Source organism: Vulpes lagopus, chromosome 24, assembly GCF_018345385.1.
Source record: "Vulpes lagopus strain Blue_001 chromosome 24, ASM1834538v1, whole genome shotgun sequence".
Lineage (NCBI taxonomy): Eukaryota > Metazoa > Chordata > Mammalia > Carnivora > Canidae > Vulpes > Vulpes lagopus.
In genome coordinates this window covers 47,361,400-47,383,792 of record NC_054847.1, presented here as the reverse complement: position 1 = coordinate 47,383,792, position 22,393 = coordinate 47,361,400, and the positions used below count along the sequence as shown (strand labels likewise).

General features: G+C 34.7%; 1 protein-coding gene across 2 annotated transcripts in view; it reads right to left on the bottom strand.

The window, feature by feature from the left end:
- Positions 1-3,218: 3,218 nt before the first annotated feature.
- CDH7 (cadherin 7) overlaps positions 3,219-22,393 on the bottom strand; it is a 123,242-nt gene continuing 104,067 nt past the window's right edge. For both annotated transcript variants that reach the window (XM_041740002.1, XM_041740001.1), the window contains exon 12: positions 3,219-7,539. In XM_041740002.1, the coding sequence (XP_041595936.1) occupies positions 7,046-7,539 (494 nt within the window). In that variant the 3' untranslated portion in view covers positions 3,219-7,045. The remainder of the gene's footprint in view (positions 7,540-22,393) is intronic.

The following is a 22,393-nucleotide window of genomic DNA, read 5'->3' as shown; positions in this document are numbered from 1 at the left end:
TACAAATTGGAAACCAAGTTGGTATTATTACCACAGTTGAGAATGAGAACTAAAGAACTAGCCATTGCAAGTCTCAGGTGTTTTATCAAGAATTTGGGAAATTATTTTATTCTGCAATAAATTAATTTTCACACTTTCTTAATATTTTTAAACACAGCAAAGCACACATCAAGAAACCACGGCAATAAACTAAGCTCTCATATCATCTTTCCTAGATTCCCAAACTGATTCATATTTTCATATTCTTGTGCACTTTGTATACAGCCATTCACTTGTATAGTTATGAAATGGTACTTTCCTTTATCTGCTCAAAAAAAAATCTCAAATAGTACTTTAGCAGATTAGCTTTCTGAAAGTCAGTGCTTGAGTTGAACAAAAGTCATCTCTTCAGGTTCTGACATACATTCAGACCTCAAGGTTTTACTTGATGTCTTATTTCCAAGGCTAAATGGAACTACACTTTCAGGATTGATTTTTGTAGTTAATTGAATTAGCATTTTAAAAACTATTTTATGTCAATCTATTCAAGTGACTCTTATGTAAGTAAAAACATTACAGGAAAAAAAGATCCAATTCTGGTTAATATAATTATAATAGAGCCTCATAAATATGCACTGATAATTTCATTGAAAGTTATGTTGGATATTTTACTTATATGAATTGCTAATTTCTCTAACTTTTGTAAAAAAAATTCTGGAATCTATTGTAAAGAACAGCTTTGCAAATGTGCAGTAGCATTTTTCAGCATTCCCACATAATTTAATTGTAGAGATTGCATCTAGTAGCCATAATTATCTTTAAAAAATGTTAAAAGCCATTTGCTTCACTTTAGCATTTAGCCTCAGATTGTGTATGTGTGCGCGCATACATATGCTCATGTATTGCTTAATATTTATACGCAATTTGAAACATAATACATATTACATTTGTGTAGAAGTTCTTTTTCCTTTTTCCCTTTATTTTTTGCCTTTAAAATCATTACAGGTAAAATGCAATTGCTATTTAGTTATCTGATTGGTTTTAAAAAGTTGATTACTTTTGAAGTATTGATCACATTCAACATACTGTATATGCCAGATCTTGATATTAAAAAAATAGTGTTTACTCACAAAAAAATACAGCATGAAACAGTAGTGAAGCATATCATTTTTATGGCTTATAAAAATAAAAACCATTAGCATTATTTCATGAGTGAATGCAATAAAAATGTTAATGTCTTTGAGTTAATGTCTTTGAGTATGAGTATGCTACACTTCTCAACATTCTCAGTAATTACATAGCTATTAATGTATTTTTTATAATGCTTGTCCATATGAGCTTCAAATAATCAGATAACTAATATCTAAAGTTGAGTAGAAAGTTTATTAGCACTCATTTTATGAGTAGATTATCACTGACAAAGCAATAGTATCCTATGTATATTACTTCTTAATCTCTGATGGCTTCTTCATTTATAAAGGCTAAAATAAGCTACAGTAAGATATTGGAAGTACTTTTAAGTCATCAAAACAAGAGTACAGGATAGTTGTCATGTTAAGTCAATATTATTGTACTTTAGTTCTTTGAAGCATATAAATTATTAATTATACATATGCCACTCATGGCTGACAAGACCTTTGAACTCCCTAGAGCCACACACTATTTCCTCTGGATGTCTAAAGATCTCATAACTTACATTCATTATCATCTTACAACAGGTCTCCTCTGCTCCTGTATGAGGAGGCTGGGATCAGCTAAAGACCATCTTCCACTCAATCATCATCATGAGTGGGAAATACCTGTTCTTTATCTGTAATCCCTTGCCCCTACTGATATCCTTAATTTATATTAATGACCGAATTGGTTTGAATTTGACCCTAACCTTTAAAGACCTTCTAAAAATGATTGTTTTTGCATAGTGGCTTCACTCAGTTATGCCAATTGTCTCTGAAAATTCTTTCCCAATTTAGGATACTAATTGCATGTTTTTTTTTTTCCTTAATGCATGTTTCCAAAAACAGACATTATCAGTGTTTACCAGTGTATAACAATACATATAATCAACCTTATTATATAATTTCCATAATTTTCCATAATAAAGCCTTACATTTTTTACAGCATTTTACAGTTTACACAGCACTTTCACTTAATCAGCTCACAAGCCTCTGAAACAGGATAGTAATTAACTCAATTTTAATCATGAAGATATAAAGGTTCAGAGAATTAGAATGGCATCCAGGGCATAGCAAAAATGTGCTAGAACTGGCTTCTGACCCAGATTTTATAAACCACAGAACAGGGCTACTTCGTAGCACACCACACTAATACTGAAGGCCAAAGCTCAGTGACATTTTGTAATCAATAATTCAAACTCCACAGTCTCTGTTAACAGATCACATCTACACAATAAAAATAAAATGAAGCAATTATTTAGATAGTTCAGCTAAATGCTTTACCCTTCATACCAAAATCCTTCTTTTTAAATTAAATTTTAAAGCAAATATTGCTCTCTTCAGTCAATATCAGATATTCTAGTCTTATGGCTTATCAAGAATTTGCCAAATGACAATAATATATTGGCATTAATAAGGTACTTTTGGACCAGTTTTTAACGTTGTTTCAGACATACTTCCCGATGCCCCCCCATCTCTCTCTCTCCCTCTCTCTCTTTCTATCACACACACACACTCACACATACACGCACAGGTACATGACCTTTTACAGTTGAACTCTGAGCCTTTACAAGCTAACATAACAATGCAAAAGCGTCAGAATGCTACACACACTGGCTGTCTTATTTTTGCTTGAAAAATTACCCCTAGAACTGTACTTCACAATGGCTGCCAAATCAGAGTCAAATAACTCCTATTTTTCTTGAGGGCTTAACCCACTCCTCTGAAACACTTTCAATTACACTCAAAATGTAAATGTTATTACTCCTTTCTTGATCTTTTGGTATGTTGATGATTAGCTGACATCACTGCATTAGCTTTGCCTGCCAAACTTTCATACAGCATTGTATGTACACATAATATACATTATTAATAATTTTAAAAACTGTGTAACAGAAAATGAATTTCCTTCTATATTGTCATATACACTGTGCCTCCAGCCATCCCTAACCAGAAAGAGTTAAACGCTGAAGCTTTCTTATCATCAACTTTAATTAGATCAACTGTAAATAAACCTTTAGTGTTTTTAAAACAATTAGGTTAATTAAAAGTTTGTTAAGTAGATGTCAAATTAAAATTGAAAATTTGAAGATATTTATAGCTCGTGCTTAAAAACTTTAAGATATTTAGATTGTTTTTGCCTCTTGCAATATATTTAAACTTATTTTAAGCTCTCTCAGATTTTATTTTTGGATATAAGTAGCAAGTCTATTTGTAAGTTCTTTGGGCATGTGGGCCATAACACAAATATCACTCACACCGTATATAACTACACTTCTTACATGAGAATAATTGCCGGTGCCTGTTCATCATCTAGTGTATTAAATGTAATTGTGCATGAAGTTAAAATAATTTAAAACATTCTCTGAGGGCAGAGTGAAAAGGCAGCTATCATTACCTAAACAGGATTACTTCCTGTCGGTGTCCTGCAGTTACCTGATCACAACTGCTCTCAGCCTGAGGTGAGAGCTTCTGGTCAAAAGAAAAGATTTACCAGCTTCATCTAATTGCTTATAGGAAGAGCTACTCATTGCCTTCACAGAGGTAATCTTTTTTTGTCGTCCTCTTAGTTTTGGTCTGCAATACACTATTGCTTTAACATAGAAACTGACCTGTGGAACCAGAATGATAATTTAGGCTTGATCAGCAAAAGCTCACTTTCTTGATACAATTTCATTTTCATATTTTTTATGCTGACTCAAAATTATGCAGTGAGAATTCAGAATTGGGGCTTGGGCACATTTCCTTGACAAGGACAGTAACAAGTAAAATGCAAACGTTTTTAAGAAATTAAAGTGTTAAAAATATGCATTACTTTGTGCACCTTGGATTTCTAATGGCGCCCCCATATAGACAAATGGAAAATATTTAAATTTATTGGTTTCTGAGACTACTGTCTGCCCATGAAATTATTAAGCCATCACTTCCTATAATGAAGTAGATCCTTTACTTTCTACTGGTAGCTCCAAGGACTTCATACCAGGGAGTATCACAGGGATCTATATTTAGTAGTGTGATAGAGCATAAATTCCTTTCATGTCATTATTTGATATTTTATTCAAACCATCTTTACAATCATGAGCTTTCCTTTATAAAGCAATTTTTAGAAGTGAAATGTTGGTAAACATTTAACAACGGCTCTCCAGGAAGAACAGGTAGCGTTTTGCTGATATTCATGGTTGTCTAGATATTACCACAGGGCTAAATTCAACCCACCAAAATGATATCTTTAGAAGAGGGGTTGAGAAGAGATCTAGGTCACTAGTTCTTGGCAGTTGTTTCTAGCTGGTTCCGGTATACCACTGAATTTTAATAAGTAGATAACAGGTGTTTATATAAATGTTTTCGGAGAATCTCCTAACTAGGTTTAGCATTGATTTTATCAATCAACTATTTCAGTGTCTCTCTTAAGTACTATGGAGATAATCATACCTAGCTTTGAATTTCAGAAGAAAAAAACTAAAATAACCAATCTACTCCCATCACAGGTAAGCTTAGCTAAAGTATTTCTTATAAATTTCATCTAAATTGGGAACATTCCTTCAGCCATCTTAAACATTTTTAAAAATACCACTGAATCAGTTTTAATGGTGCATTGATGTAATTGTTCACACATAAAAGAGCAGGTGGATATATGCAAGAATTTCAAATCTTTATTTAAATTTGAGTTTTTCCTTTCCCAATCTGTGACCGGCAAATATGAAAAAAAAAACAAGAAAAAATATATACTTAAAAACAAGAAAAAGCAAGGTGAATGATGTGATGTTTCTTTTCTGAAATACATTCAAACCTCCATTTAGTGATATGTGCAACGATCAGCAGTTTTGACATCATAATCCAAATGTACTGAACTATTTTATCTTCCTGCAGACAAGGGGATTATTACAAAACTGTTTTCTCAGCACCTTGCTGATTTAACACCTATATAATTCCTGAACTGCACTCTGCTTTTATTGAATTGGGTAAGTGTATGGTGTATTTTTTTTTATTTGAAAAACTTACATTGACTAAAAGTCACGAACAGAACCTTTTACTGTTACGAGTTTTTCATATATATGCATATTAATCCAGCAAGAAGCAGATCTATCTAGTCCTGAAACAATGTTTACAGAACTTTATTCAAATGAAAGGACTGTAGATAATCATTTATTGAATTATTTATTTTGATTAAGCTGAGGGCCACTTTCATGTACTTTATTTCTAAAGGGGAGCTACAGGTTTACAAAATCCTAGTTTCTCCTTATGTAATCAAAATATTGATATTCTGATTCCAGTGTTTGTCTTTCAGAAAGAAGCACTTTTAAAATGTAATCTCCTTTAACAGTAGTCTTATCAGGAACCCAATAAATTATTTTTCAAAGGAGAATTGAAAGAAAAAAATCATTCTTATTGAAATATATGCACATTAAACTGGTACTATTCTAAGAAAAAAATGATTGGTGGAAATATTATTTTAGTCGTAAGTTTCTTATTCTGAGAATCCCATCTCAAACTTAAACACGTGATCACTGGACACTGCTCTTCTCATTTGGCACATCTAAACCACTACAGAAATCCTACCTTACCTGGTTAATTCTTGAGGAACAAATTTGCATTGGAATTTAAAGATGTTTTTTTGAAATTTATAACATTCCATTGTTTAAGACATAGTTAAAAAAAAAAAAAACAAAAAACAAAACAAAACAAAAAAACCCAGCCTTTTACTCAGTATGTTTACAGCAAAAGAGGCTGGGGAAAACAAATTCTCAAAAGTCTTTGGAGCATAAATAAATCTTGCATCAAAACAAAAAAATCTCAATTCTCTCTGAAATCTTTCTAAATTACAAAGATTTTATTCCACTGTTTGTTTGGTACATTCTAATGGCTCAGATGAACAATTTCTATGTCCTTGTAGCTGTGTTCCTCTCTGATATATGAACTACAATAGGGCTCAACTGCTCTACTATTTTTTTCTCCATTTCCATGCTTCATTTCCTTCATGTGGCTCAGACTGGAGAAAAATCAGCATGTTCTGACGAGCTTAATGCTATGAGGCAGTCAGATGGACCTGAATTTAGTGGAGACTGGAACTCCAAAATAAATATAACACCATGTGTCAAATAAAAAAAGAAAAGATAGTCTCCTGTATAAATCAGAAGAGATAATACAAATCAATGAATAGACAGCAACTTTTTTCATACCTATGCAAGCATCTCAAAATGACTGCAAACTTTAAGAATGATTTACCTTTTTCTTATTTGGAACACTTCACAATTTATTGGCTAAACAATGGTTTATGTTGCCTTAAACCAAATTTTACTGGCTTGTATTGGAGGATTGGGGAGGATTTTCTAAGAATTTATATATTGCTAAATGAAATATATTTGCTAAACAACAGCAATAAAATTCTGCTGGATTCTATAATCTAGCAAGCTAAAAGCATCACTGGAAATTAAATTTGTCCCAAGTTTTAATATGCAGGAAGTTCCAGGACTTTTCAATGGCACATCGTGTTCTATTCTTCTCACTGGCAGGTACCGTGAAGGTATGTACAGGGCACGCTCGGTTCACGGACAACACAGGGCACTACTTACTCATAGAGGTTAGGTGCTTTGCAGGTATCTGAGAGTTGCTATCTATTCACAAACCACTGAGCATTTCGTTTTATCAAAAAGCCTTCAAATGCTCAGAGTCTGTGGTCAGTGAAGTCCCTTGGATAAGTCTAATGAAGATATGCTTCACCAAGGCAGAAACCGAAACAGTTAAAAATGGAGAAGTATTTACAACCGTTTTCTCTAGTAAGTCAAGTTCTTGTTTTCTGTATGGAGTGGGTTTATTTTTTATTTTTTTGTTATTTATTTATTTTTTTTGCTTTGACTTTTTCTTCAGTACATTTTCAAATGAGGGTTCCAGGGCTATGAGTACAAACTCTCCTGGCCGGTTCCATACATATCTGCAAGTCGTTTAAAGCGAGGCCCCCAGTCACTTAGGTAGTCATAATTCTGATCAGAGTTTGAGCTGATGGAATCTAAGGAGCTGAGTGATTCAGCCACTGAGCCATTTCCTTCAAATGCGTACGTCTGCAAGGAATCATAGGGGGGAGCACAGGGATCGACATCTGCTTCTTTCAGTCGTTCCCAAATAAATTCCCGAAAAATGACATTATCTGGGATGCTTTTAAAAGTTGGTCGACTCAAGAACTGAATTTCTGGAGTCACATCCCTCCGGGTCTTGGTATCTCTGATGACGTTGAGATTTCTGAGCGCGGCCATGTCAAAAGCTTCTGTGTCTTCCTCTCCCCCACCTTCGTCGTCGTATCTCACGATATTTTCTCTGATGTCTCTCTCCTCATCAAAAATGAGAGGCTCTTTTTTCCGTCTTCTCATGGTGACAATCAGGAGGATCAGCACTAAAACCAGGAGACAGGAAAGGGAAAGTTTCAGTAAATCACCACCGACTGCCCCTCATCCCAGTGATATCAGGCCTATGATCTTAGAGATTTCCTCAGCTTTGAGGGGAAGTGAATGGGCCACCCACCTGCATGGGAATTCATGTGCTAAAATGCCTTTAAAATAGGACACTTTTATACATCAAGAAAGCCTTTCCCACACCTGTTTGAACTGATGTCTCCCTCTTCACGGCCAAAGTATTTGTTAGAACAAATTGAAGGGCCAGTTCAGCATAAATATAATAATTTCAAAGCTAGGCAACACAAAGGGTTATTATTTTTTTTTGAACTCCTTAATTGCTGGAAAGGCAAAATGACATTCATAAATGTTTCAGGTCGAATCTAACAACTGCAATTTCAGAAGGAAATGGATTTCAGCATTTGGTCAGGTTCTTTGAAGAAATGCCTCATCCTTGTCTAAGAAACTCCAGTGTTAAATAAAATCCAGTGCATCAGGTCATATACGAAGATTAAAAGCTCAGTTTCCATAGGAAACTGAGTCTCACTTTCAGTATGAAATACTGAACTTGATCTTTACACGTTATACCTGGAGAGAGATTATAAGTTGTAAGAATTTCAGCTGAGCCGCCCCCCCAAAAAAAAAGATTTGCCAAAATTAATTAATAATAAAGCACATGTTTGCACTGGAAAGCAGAGGACACCAGATACACTGGGTATTGCTAGAGTTGAACCCATCTGAATTTACTCTTTGTATTTTTTAATAAGTACACACTCCTAAGAAATACTCTCCTCCACTCAGGCTATAAGTGACTGAATGCTAGCTGAATTGGGAACATATCAGATTTCATGGGCACTTGAATTAAATTATAAAAAAGGTATTCTTCAATTTTAGGATTCAAAATATCTAAAGATTTATCTTTAATTACCTTCTATGACATGAGCCAATTTTTTTCTGTAACATCTAAAAGGCCCAAGGGGATCATTACTCTCTGCCTATTTTTTTTGAAAGACACTTGAAATATTTATATTTAAAATATCTTTAAGGTTTTACTTTGGCATTAAGAATGCACTTGAAAATAAAAAACATAAAGCCAAGAAGGACATCACTCTAATTCAGAGTAACTAAAAGCAATGACTAGGGTAGACTCACTCCATCCTCTATATCAATCTGCCAAAAAAAATCCAAGCACTTACTTAAGTAAGGCCTTTTCTGGTGTGGTGTTCTGGCATGGACCTTGAAAATAAATATACAGCTTTGCTGTCAAAATGGCCTTGGACAAAAGTCTAGCCTTTTCACGTAATAGCTGTGTGATCCTGGGCAAGTAACTCAAACTGATGAAGCCTAGCCACATATGATAATTTTAGACAGTGTTCCCAGAATAAATTGCAGAGATAGGGGAATAATGTAAGTAGACTTAACAGAGTGCCAAGTGCTTGTTTGTGTGCCAAAGAGAAATTTTCATTGTTATCCTCTGGCCAACCATGAACTTCAACTCAAGATTTCTCCTCTGACCCAAGAAAAACAATGAAATTAGGTAACAAGCAAAGTAGGAGTAGCAGCAAATATATTGGAAGGCATGTGCCCTACAGATTAAGTGAGAGAAAAGGCCGTAAGGTGAAAAATGAAGGTCTGCAAACAGGACCTATCATTTGGCCCTCAGAAGAGTTCTCTGGGCGTGTTCCTGTTTGACGGTTGTCTTGGCATGTGAAACAACCTGCCTATGTTCAACGAAATAAAATGCAATAGGTAGGAATTAAGTCTACCACTTGCCTCAAAGCCATTGCACTGTCTAGAACACTATGAGCCTGGTGCTTCTGTAGAAGATAATTGAGCTACAAGCTGAGAGCTCAAGTGACAATTTGCTAGTTCAGAGAAGGACACGCCAGTAAATTTTAAGACATATGGATGAATAACATTTTGGATTTATGTATAAATTTAGCTTCTGAAACTTTTTACATAGTTCTCCCTTCCCCCCAAATAAAAGTAACTGCAAAAGAAAGAAAATGGGTCCAAATAATACTTCTTGAGAAGTCAGAGAAAATGGAAAGGTGAGTATTAGAATCATGATGAGTGGATAGGTGGAGGTAGGAATATGACAAATCTGTCACACATACTGGAAGCAGAATTGAGGGGGAGCAAATATCTAACCAAGTGCAAGAGAATGCAAGAAACGGATGGGCATTAAAGTGAATGAGGCTATGAAGAGGGTAAGAATTATGTAATGATTAGATGCTATTTTAATTTAAATCATTACTTAGACAAAATATTTCAAAATTCTCAATTCTCTTTCCTTCATATAATTAATTACAATAAATCTTGTCACTTACATATATAATATGTAATGATTGTTTTATGTATTTTTCTGCTTTATTTGTCATTTTTATTTTAACATATAAAACAATCCCTTCTTATGTTCTGTTGTAAATGCATTTTCATGCTACTGGTATACTTACTTTTTGACAGTCAAGTATAGTGCTCAGTAAAAGTGAAACATGAGAGAACCCATAGGTGTGTCAGCCCATAGGTTCAGTACCTATTAAGGATATTAATATCTTATAGAGTTTACATTATTTCTCAATCTTGCCTGCAGCTATAAAAAATGAAGTATTTTAGAAGGTTAGAAAATTTAACATTTCAATGACTTAGGAGAATATTAATTTCTAACTACATGAGCACATATAAAAAATAAAATTTAACCTTTACGTAGAACAAGTATTAAGTGCTCTTCAGGGTCTATGGAGATAATCCCTGTATTAAAAAGAATATTTTCTGCTTAAGTAAGCACAAGATTATATAGTTTAAGAGGTTTTTCTCATATGTCTTTCCTGTCATGTGGATGATATTTCTGAGAGGAGAAAGAAAAGATTTAGTCTAGACACATGGCACTTATAATACGTTGGTTGTTCATGAATTTATATATATATTTAAAAAATCTGTGTCGACCATTTATTACATGCATTTGGTATGATGATATAATGTTGCACACAGAAGCAGGCAAAGCTCACTTCCTTATGGAACCTGTAATGAAATTAACAGACAGAAGTAATCAAATAATGAGACACTGAATTTAAAAGTAGAACTGTGATAATTATTCCAAAAGAGGGAAACGTGATCTATTAGAGATCTATAGTAGAAAAAAACAGGTCCACACAAGGCAGATTTATGTAAGGTTTCCTGAAGGCTGAGCTAGGATGAGGGTGGAGAGGCGATATGGAAGATTATTCTTGGCACAATCAAGCAGTGGGCAAAGGTTGGAGCCCACAAGACTGGGAAGTAAAGATAGCGATGGGAGATAACCAATGTGGTTTAAGGATTTCACGATATGATCATATTTGTTTCTCAAAAAAATAAAAATCTGAATGGACTCAGGATAGGAAGGAGGAAAGAGAAGATGTTAGGAAAGCAATTAGAGCAGCAAAAAGATACTGTTAAATTTCTGATTTTAGGATTCAGTTCTTTAACATACGATTCAACATTTTTGAGTATTCCAGTTATATAGGCAATAGTGCTGGTTATTGGCAAAATCATAAGAGAGGATCCCTCAATACAAGCACCTCAAACATGGTAGCTATATATTTCCAAAAATAAACAAACAAAAAAAAGAGATAAACATAGTATAAATTATAATGCAATTCACTGTGAGGAAATACAGACATACAGGTGCAAAGAAGTATGTAGCCCAGAAGACTACCATTCTCCCAAACTGAAAGAAAGAAAAGAGAAAATGAAGAAAAACACAGACGTGTAAAACACATAGCATACTATAAATTAATGGACCCTTATATTCTCAACATCCTGTAGTCTGTGACAGATACTTATCCATTTTTATATAATCGTCTTGAAAGTATTTCAGTGCCACCTAACACACTTCCTAGAGCTTAACACAGCATTATTAGCCCCTACAAATAAGAATTCCCCTCTCCAATAAACTTCCACCATCAGTTGTCTTATTTCCTTAAAGACAGCAGACACTTTAAAAGTCATCCAGGTTTGCCCTTTCAGAAGCACTTAGAGTGTATTCTCAGCTGCTGAATTCAACACCTCATTGTCATCCTGAGTCCCTTGCACTGGATTTCCTAAGCCTAAAAATGTCTGAATTCTCAATGCTCAGTTTCGTTCCTGGAATTAGGCAGAGTTCTGCAGATGTGGTACAAATTGGTACCACTGCTAGATAATCCTACTTATATTAAAGAAAAACTATTTTGCTTATTTCCAATTTTGAGTGAAGTTCATTTAAAACCACTCAGTCATGTGAACTACCATTGAACCAGGATTTTTTTTTTTCCATCCTAAAACTCTATAAAAGGTTCTTGCTTTAAATCAAATTGCAAGACCTGTTAAGTATCACTTTGTTAAGTTTAACCTATTGTTTAAAGACTCACCAAAAATTAAAGTCAAAATTCCTTTTAATTCAACATTTTTTACCGGGCATTGACTTTCTACAACTGTAATCCTGGTTGGTGGTCGGTGATTTTATTACCTATAGATGTGTCTTGAGCACAAAAAGCAATACATGACAGTAAATATGCACTCAACAAATATTTGTTAAATAAGGTAGGAATTGGAGATATGCAGATAACTCTTGCCATTATGAAGTTTAATATTTTATATAAGAAAAAATAATTTTTATATAATAGATTATTTAGCAATACAACATATGCTATGTAAATATTTAAGGGAAGATATGCTTTGGCCAGGATACTCAGAAAGAGTCTCACAAAAGAGATGACATGGAGGTAAGACTTGAAGGATAGGCCACTATCACCTCAAAACACTACTTTCTCTATGGTCTCTATGAATAATCAGAATTTATTACTCAATGAAATGGTGGTCTAATCTTAACTACCCAACATGGTAGCCACTAGCCACATGTGGCTATCGAGCTTTTGAAGTGTGTCTATCCCTATTTGAAACATGAATTGAGATGTGCTTTTAGTGATGTTCAAGACAATTGTTTTTTTTTTTTTTTTAAGATTTTATTTGTCTATTCATGAGAGACACAGAGAAAGAGAGAGAGGCAGAGACACAGGCAGAGGGAGAAGCAGGCTCCATGCCGGGAACCCGACATGGGATTTGATCCTGAGTTTCCAGGATCACGCCCTGGGCTGAAGGCTGCGCTAAACCACTGAGCCACCCGGGCTGTCCTCAAGACAATTGTTAAAGTAAAATAGATTTTTACTGATTACTTGTTAAAATTATAATAGCTAATATTGGATTAAATATGTTATGAGAATTTATTTCAATTGTTTCTTTTAAAAGTTTTGCTAATGAGGCTACCTGAAATTTTAAAATTACATATGTGGTTTGAACTTGTGAATTATTTTTCTTTAGATGAATTGAAAGATTAAAAAATACTAGAAAAATCTTAATTGCGTATGATCTTAAGGTTTACTACTATAAAATTTTATTGCCAAGTGACATATCGAACAGCAAAACAACTATTATACTACAATTATTACTGTGTCTATTAGGGTACAACTGAAAATGACTTATTTTAACTTAAAAATCTGCTAGTACAGTCTGTATTCAAGTTCAGCAAATTTATTATAAATGATGATTCACATCCACGTGCGAGTAGAGCTTAGCCCTTCGATAACTTTTTTAACTTTTCACTGTCTTTTGAACCTGCTGATTTTCATAAATTTTACTAAAATCTGTTACATTTTCTCCATTTGGCACTAATTTAGTTTCACTAATTTTCTTTTAATTTTGAGATTGAACTTTGGTGGCTTCAGATCAGAAACAACCGTTTCTGAACTCCTTCAGTGTCACTTCCAAATTCCCACCACTCTCGCCACGCCTAGAGCTACATCAGAGTTCCATATTCTCACCAAAAAACAGGCCATTATTTTCTAATCAATAACTTATCTTCAACTACACTTGATTTTACTGACTTTTTTTTGTAAAAGTAGCCTATTTCACATTTCCATATTCTTATCTTTATTGCCCCCAAACCAGAGAATCTGAGCTTTTCTGTTACTCCCCTCAGAATAAAGTCTGTAAGACCATTGTGTGTCTTGACATCTGCCCAATCCAATGGGTACTAGTCAGCCCTGAGTTTACAAGGCATATGTATTATATTTGACACAGAACTTCAATGACAGAACATGATATGGGTGAGTTTTCTTGAATTAATAGAATATTACAGGAATTCTTACAATTAAAAAAAAATTTCACTGTCTCCTCTTAAATCATGGTCTGGTGGCTGCTCTTGTCTAGGTAATACTTAGGGTAAATCTTCCTCAAAATCTGTACTTGGCTTCTTCTTTTTCATGCAACAGTCTTTCTATATGAGCTCAATGAAACCCAAGAATTCAACTACTTTCTATAAATGGCAATTGGTGAGGTCTCTGGCATATAAATCTCCCATCTATCTCTATGAATAAATCATGCCATATTTATAAATGACTATTCATCATTTTACTTATAATAAAAGCATATGGACTGCTCAGAATATAGTAAATAATATATGGCAATTATAATTTTAACTGTTACTATCATTTATTTTACTGTAATAACTTTCTGCCCTAATGTCTATTTCCAGATTTAAACCCATTAAGTTTAATCTGTTTTATAACTTGCATTCTTTTCTCAAAAGAATACCAAACCAGAAACTTCCAGGTCATCTTTCATTCTAACTTCATTTCCTCCTTATATTTATTTCTTGCTCATCTACCTTAATGAACCAACTATTATACAGCATAACCTCTGGAGTGTATCTCAAATCCCTTCTCTAAACCCACATTGCACTGAATCCTTGCTTCTATTTACTGAATATGTCAGCTTAGGATATTTTACTTTGCTTTGGCTCAGTTTCCCCTTCTCCAAAATGGAGATAATAGAACTTAACTCAGAAACTATCTGATAGTAACTTTATAAAGATTGAGTTTACATTTGTAAAGTTTTAAAATATATGCATATAATAAACACAATAATAGGTCATATATCATAAACTTCTACAATAAAATCTTAAGCAATACAGTTTCTATTTCTCTGGGTCTTGATAAAATTTGAATCATACAATGGATACACAAAAAGAAACAAATTTCACCTTGTACTCACATGTGATTTTTGACAATTCCTTGTTAATTTAGTTATCTAGATATCTATGCTATTCAATTTATTGGATGGTAATAGAGACAGCAGAACTCTTCTAGAGAAGCTTAAAGTATGTGGCAAAGGCAGGAAAATGAACAGAATGCGATAAATACTATTCACAAATCATTCCAAAATATTTCTCCTCCTATATTCCCTATATTAGGCCCTGAGAATATACTGGTTTAAAAAGAGAAAGATTAAGATCAGTACTTTCAAGGTGCTCTTCCAATTTGAGCAGAGCAAATAAATATGTTTACAAACTGTGATAACTGACACAAAAGAAACCCACAGGTTTCATGATGAAGAATTGCAGGTGTTGGTATATAGAATGCCCTGGGCACCCTTGGCCCATGCCCACTCCAACTTCAACTCTTTGAGGGTATCCCAAGCATGGCATGCCCAGGGAACCCTCCAGATCACATATGGTCTAACTCTAGCTTCAGCCATCCCAAAGGCAGCCCCAGCATTGTGCCCAGGATCCCTAGCTTCTCAGACAAGCAAAAATAAAGGAGTTCATCACCACTACACCAAACTTCCAAAAAAAGTTAAAATGTCCTCTGTAAGTGGAAAAGGCCATAATTAAAGATATTTCACTAGTAAAGGCAAATATATAACAAAAGGCAGTAGACTAGCCGCTTAAAAATCTAGTATGAAAAATGTAAAAACCCAAAAAAGCTGTAAATTATGATATCAGCAACATAAAAATGTGTGTGAAGGGAGTACAAATGTAGTACTTGTAGAATGCATTGGAAATTAAGTGATTATCAGCTTAAAACAGACTGCAATATTTATAGTGTTGGTATAAGTGAACCTCATGGTAACCAAAACCAAACCTGCAAAAGAACTTAACAAACCAAAAACCTACAACATATACAAAAAAGAAAGGAACCCAAAAATAACAATAAAATCAGCAAACTACAAGAAATCAGGAGAACTACAAAACCATGCAGAAAACAATAGCAATAAGTATATACCTATTAATACATTTTAAATGTAAATGGACAAAATGATCCAATCAAAAGGCATAGGGTGGCTGAATGGATAAAACAAGACCCATTTATATGCTGCTTTTAAGAGTCTCACTTAGCTCTAAAGACACATGCAGACTGAAAGTGAAAGGATGGAAAAAATATTCCATGGAAATGGAAATAAAGCGAAGTAGCAGTATTCATATCAGCTAAAATACACTTTAAAACAAAGAATGTGACTCCAAGAAGACAATGTAACATTTGTAAATGTCTATGCACCCAACATATGAGCATGTAAATATATAAAGCAAATTTTATCAGATATAAAGGGAAAAATTGACAGTAATACAAAATAGAATACCCTACCTGAATCAATGAAATGGATCATCAGACTGAAAATCAATAAGAAAAACAATGGCCTTAAACACCACATTCGACCAAATGGGCTTAACCGATATATAGAGAACATTTCATCTAAAATCTTCAGACTTTTTTTTTAAGTGCACACTGAACATTCTCCAGAATACATCACATGTTAAGCCACAAACTACAATAAATTAAAAAAGACTGAAATTATATCAAGCATCTTTTCACCCTCTATATATGAAACGAGAAATTCATTAAAGAAGATAACTAGAAAAATAAAATGTGGAGAACTACGCATGCTACTAAACAATGTGTCAATAAAGAAATCAAAGTGGAAATAAATACCTTGAGATAAATGCAAATGAAAACACAACTTTTCAAAATCTATAGAATATAGCAAAAGCAGTTTTAAACGAAAAGTTTATAGTGCTACAGGCCTACCTCAAGTAAAATCTCAAATAAGCCATTTAACCTTACACCTAGGAGAAAATAAACAAATTCCAAAATTAGAAATAATCTTAGTGGAAATACATTAAATAGAGACTTAGGGGGATCCCCGGGTGGCTCAGCGGTTTAGCACCTGCCTTTGGCCCAGGGCGCGATCCTGAAGACCCGGGATCGAATCCCACATCGGGCTCCCAGTGCATGGAGCCTGCTTCTCCCTCTGCCTATGTCTCTGCCTCTCTCTCTCTCTTTGTGTGACTATCATAAATAAATAAAAAAAAAATTAAAAAAAAATAGAGACTTAAAAAATAGAAAAGATCAGGCAGCTCCGGTGGCACAGTGGTTTAGCGCCGCTTGCAGCCCGGGGTGAGATCCTGGAGACCCGGGATCAAGTCTCACGTCAGGCTCCCTGCATGGAGCCTGCTTCTCCCTCTGCCTGTGTCTCTGCCTCTCTCTCTCTCTCTCTCTCTCTCTCTCTCTGAATAAATACATAAAATATTAAAAAAATAGAAAAGATCAATGTACAACTAAGAGCTGTTTTTTTGAAAAGATAAAATCATTAACCTCTAGCCAGAGGTTTCAAGAGAAAAAGAGGATCTATACAAATAAAATTAGAAATAGAAGTCACACTGATAGGGATGCCTGGATGGCTCATCTGCCTTTGGCTCAGGGCCTGATCCCGGATTTCCGGGATCGAGTCCTACATCGGGCTCCTTGTATAAAGCCTGCTTCTCCTCCCTCTTCCTGTGTCTCTGCCTCTCTTTCTCTGTCTCTCATGAATAAATAAATAAAATCTTAAAAAAAAGAAGTTAAACTGATATTACAGAAATATAAAGGGTCATAGTAGACTACTATAGTTATACACCAACAAACAGGACAACCTAGAAAAAATGATAAATTCCTAGAAACACAACCTTTCAAGATTGAATTTTGAAGAAATAGAAAATGTGAATAGGCCAATTACAAGTAATGATATTGGATCAGTAATTTAAAAACTCTCCAAAAAATGAAGAGGAAGGAATGTTTCCAAATACTTTTTACAAGGTCAGCATTACCCTGATACCAAAACCAAAGACATCAAAAGAAAAAAAAAAAAATTACAGGCCGATACCGCTGAAAAAGATAGGTACAAAAATTCTCAACAAAGTATTAACAAACCAAATTCAACAATATATTAAAGGAACTATACTGCATGGGGCACCTGGGTGGCTCAGTTGGTTTATAGTTCTTGATTTCAGCTCAGGTCATGATCTCCGGATCCTGGAATCAAGACCTGTGTTGGGCTCCCAGCTCAGTGGGGATCCTTCTTGTCTTCCTTTCCTTCTGCCCCTCACCCTGCTTGCTTTCTTTTCTTTTTTCCTCTCTCTCTTAAATAAACCTTAAAAAGAACATACAAAATAACTATACCCCATGATTATGTGGAATTTATGCCAAAGATGGTTCAACATCTGCAAATTAATTAACATTACATACCATTAACAAAAATGAAGGCCAAAAATCATACGATCATCTCAGTAGATGAAGAAAAAGCATCTGACAGAGCTCAACATCCACTTGTGATAAAAGCCCAACAAAGTAAGTACAGAAGAACTACACCTCAACATAGGAAAGGTCATAGATGACAAATATACAGCTAACATCATACTCAAGGGTAAAAAACTAAAAGATTTTCCTCTAAAATCAGGAACAAGACAAGAATGCCCACTCTTGCCACTTTTATTCAATATGGTACAAGAATCCTTAGCCACAGAAATTAGGCAAGAAAAAAAAAAAGGCATTTAAATTGGAAAAGAATTAAATTGTCACTATTTAAAGAGGACATGATTCTGTATACAGAAAACCCCAGACTTTACCAAAAACTACCAGAATAAATGAATTCAGTAAAAGTCACAGAATACAAAATTAACATGTAGAAATAGGTTGCATTTCTATACACTAATAACAAGCTATTAAGAAAGTAATCACATTTACAACTTCATCAAAAAATTACCTAGGAATATGGGCAGCCTAGGTGGCTCAGCTTAGCGCCAACTTCAGCCCAGGGCTTGATCTGGGGGACCTGGAATCAAGTCCCACATCGGGCTCCCTGCATGGAGCCTGCTTCTCCCTCTGCCTGTGTCTCTGCTTCTCTCTCTCTCTCTCATGAATAAATAAATAAAATCTTAAAAATAAAATAAAAATATTATCCAAAGCAAATTACAGATTCAATGTAATTGCCTCAAGTTACCAACGTTATTTTTCACAAAATTACAACAAAAAATCCTAAAATGTTTGTGAAACCTCAAAAGACCCCAAATAGTAAAAGCAATCCTGAGAAAGAACAAAGATAGAGGTATCATGTTCCCTGACTTCAATTATACTACAGAACTATATTAATCAAAGCAGTATGATACTGGCACAAAAAACACATAACAATGGAATAGAAGAAAGAACCCAGAAATAGGCGCATGCAAACTGAAACAGACTCATGACAAAGTTGGCATGAATACACAACAGGGAAAAACCATCTTTTCAGTAAATGGTGTTGGGAAAGCCTGACCACTTTCTTATATCATAAACAAAAAAAAACTCAAAATAGATTAAAGACTTAAATGTAAGAACTGAAATCATAAATCTCCCAGAAGAAAATATTGTATGCTGTTTGACATTGATCTTAGCAATATTTTTCTGGACCAGTCTCCTTAGGCAAGGGAAATGAAAGCTAATAGAAGCAACTGAGAATACATCAAAGTTTTTGCACAGTGAAGGACAATGTCAACAGATGAAAAAGAAACTTATTGAATGGGAGAATATATTTGCTAATCATATATTTGATAAGAGGTTAAAATGGAAAATACATGAAGACCTTACACACCTTAATATAAAAAACAAACGAGCAAACAACCCACTAAAATGGGGAGAAAACTTAAATAGTAATTATTCCAAAGAATACATACAGACAGCCAACAGGAACATGAAAAGATGCTTAACATCACTCATCACCAGGAAAATGCCATTCAAACTGTAAGATTATCTCACACCTCTCAGATTGGCAATTGTCAAAAAGATGAAAAATACTGTGTTGACATGGATGTAGGGAAAAGAAAACCTTGCACACTATTGGTAGGAATGTAAATTGGTATAGCCAACTGTGGAAAACAATATGGAGATTCGCCAAAAGGTGAAAACTACCATAAGATCAAGTAATTCCACTTCTGAGTGTTTATCCAAAGAAAATGAAAGCAACAATTCAAAGAGATATATCTTTTGAGTAACCTCCATACAGTGTGCACACCATATATATACATGTATATGTATATATACACCTGTCTACACACAATGGAATATTACTCAGCCACAGAAATAATGAAATTTTGTCACTTGCAACAACATGGATGGGTCTAGAATGTATTATGCTAAGTGAAATATCTCAGAGAAAAACAAGTACTGAATGATTTCACTTATATGTAGAATCTAAAAAACAAATTGAAACAGACTCATAGGAAACAAACTGTGTATTACCAGAGTGGAGAGTGAGGGGGAGGTGGGCAAAATAGGTGAAGGAGACTAAGTGATATAATTCTTCAGTTCTAAAATAAAACATGGGAATGTAATGTAAGGGAATATAGTCAATAATTTTGTAGCAACTTTGTATGGTGATATATAGTAACTAGATTTATAGTGGGGATCATTTCATATGAAAATGTCAAATCGCTATAAGGTACACCTCGAATTAATAGGATATTGTATGTCAAGTATACTTCAATTAAAAAGACAAAGAATCGTGGTTGTGAATAATGTTTAATCTGTAGGTAAGACATCCCCTCTGAGAAGGTAACACTGAAGTTGGTCATAAAGGTAGTGTGAGCACACCAGGTGAAGGGATTCAGGAAGAATCTTTCAGTAACAGGGTGGCATCTTTCAAACTAATGGAAAGGCAGCTGTGTGGCTCTTCCTACAGGATGAGTGAAGGATTAGATAGCCTGATACCTTCAAGAGGTGAGCAGGTGTCAGAACATGTCTTGCTTTGTGGGCCATGAGAACCATTTGGATTTTTATATAAGTACATTTGGTGCTTCTGAAATGTCTCAAGCAAAGCAATAATTTATGTTTTAAAAAGTGAAATGATAGGAAAAATACAGGGGTACTAGTGCAGTCTGGTGATCAAAGACGGATGTCATTGGAAGTGACATCTAAGCTAAGATCTAAGGATGAGAGAATTCAACTTGTCATTTTGTCTGGATCTATGTGCTGTAGAATAAGAGATATATGCAGATCCTCAGTAACAGAAGGCTAGAATTTGAACTTGTACTTATGAACTCACTCTATTATTTAGTCACAGAGTATGAAGATTTACATATGATAAAACCCAAGCATGTGAATGAGGTAAATTAGATATCAACTATAGCATTTTTAACTAAAATTTAAGCTGAATTTTAACAACGAATGCAGTATCCTTGAAATCTCTACTGCAGTTTTTTTTTTACTCTATCTTTAGATAGATTCGGAAAATCATACATTCAGATTTATTTTTTTTCTTGAGCCCTTATAGATCTCCAGGGCTATTAACCCAAAAATGTAATTTAAGTATTTTAAGTGTGTGCCATATCCACTTTATAGAAAAAATAAAGAGGCTGGATTTCAGATAAAATGCTCCCAAATCATATAATCTTAAGAAATGGGAAAATCTGGGTCCAATGAAGATACTAGTTATGGCTAAGACAAAAATAAAATAAAACATTCTTTCCCACTAATGAATACATTCAAATTATTCATGGTCTCATTCAGCATGCAGATAGGACATGCCCTCTACATGGCATATCAGCATCTTATGAGGTGCTACAGACATAATAAAATAATACTCAGCCTCTGCAAGCAGAGTCTACTGGAGCAGATAGACAAAGAGACAAACTAATGATACAGCCATAAAGGATGCTCTGGGATATACAAAGTGCTATGGGGCATGCAGAAACGGCACTCAACCTGGACTCTGCCAAAGCAAAAAGAGGGAAAGTTGTTCCAGACAGAAGGAGCAAGGCAGGTAAGAGCAGGTAAGACAAAGCAGGATAAGTCTGAGAAAGAGCAGCTCCATAATTTGGCTGAAGATGGAAATGGGAGGGAGCAGTTAGGTCATAGAAAGCCTGTGATTTTCATCTGTGGACAGTTTGGAGCTATGGCAATCTTATTTTAAGCTGGTGTGTGTCATAGTCACATCTGCTTTGCAAAAGCTTACTCTGCCTGTGATGCAGGTGGATTGGACCTGGTAGAGCCGGGTGACTGTCATTATTCAGGAGGGCGACTGTAGACCTGGGGCAAAATCAGGTGCAGCATCAAGGGTCAGAAAAGCATAGATTCAACAAAGTAAAATTCATATTTTTGGGGAGACTGATTGGCTGTGGGAGACGAAAGAGAAGAATCAAGGCTGACTGGTTCCCCCTCAAAAAGCATGGAAGTAGAGACTATATCAGGAGGTGAGCTAGGGATCTAGGAAAATTGTTCAGGATTTAATAATTCTATTCAAATTTCTAACGCCAGCAGTCCGTTAGAATGAGGAAGGTGCCTATCTAGAGATCTGCAAATCATCTGCACCTAAGAGATGGCTGCTTTCCATGTCTCGAAAACAGGGAAGCATACATTACAACCCAACTGAGCTTCTGCTTACCCCCCCCCAAAAAAAGTATCACAGAATTCCTCTCCATTAAATGTGCGAGTTAGAATGACTTGAGTATCGAGACAGACATAAAACTGACCTACGTACAATGAATATTGTGTGTACAAAGACAATTGGTACACTATATATTTTGGTTGTGATGAAGTATAATCTCAAATTTATCATATACAATTCTTGATGTGTTTTCTCAAGGTTGGAAGTAATTGGAGGATCCTATAAATTAGACACTCAGAGTTCACCAAAAAAGTGTTAAAGCTGCTCTGTAAAGCAGATCAAAGATTCTGCTAGCTCTAATTTGGCAGTACCTGGACTGAGATACCCACAGAT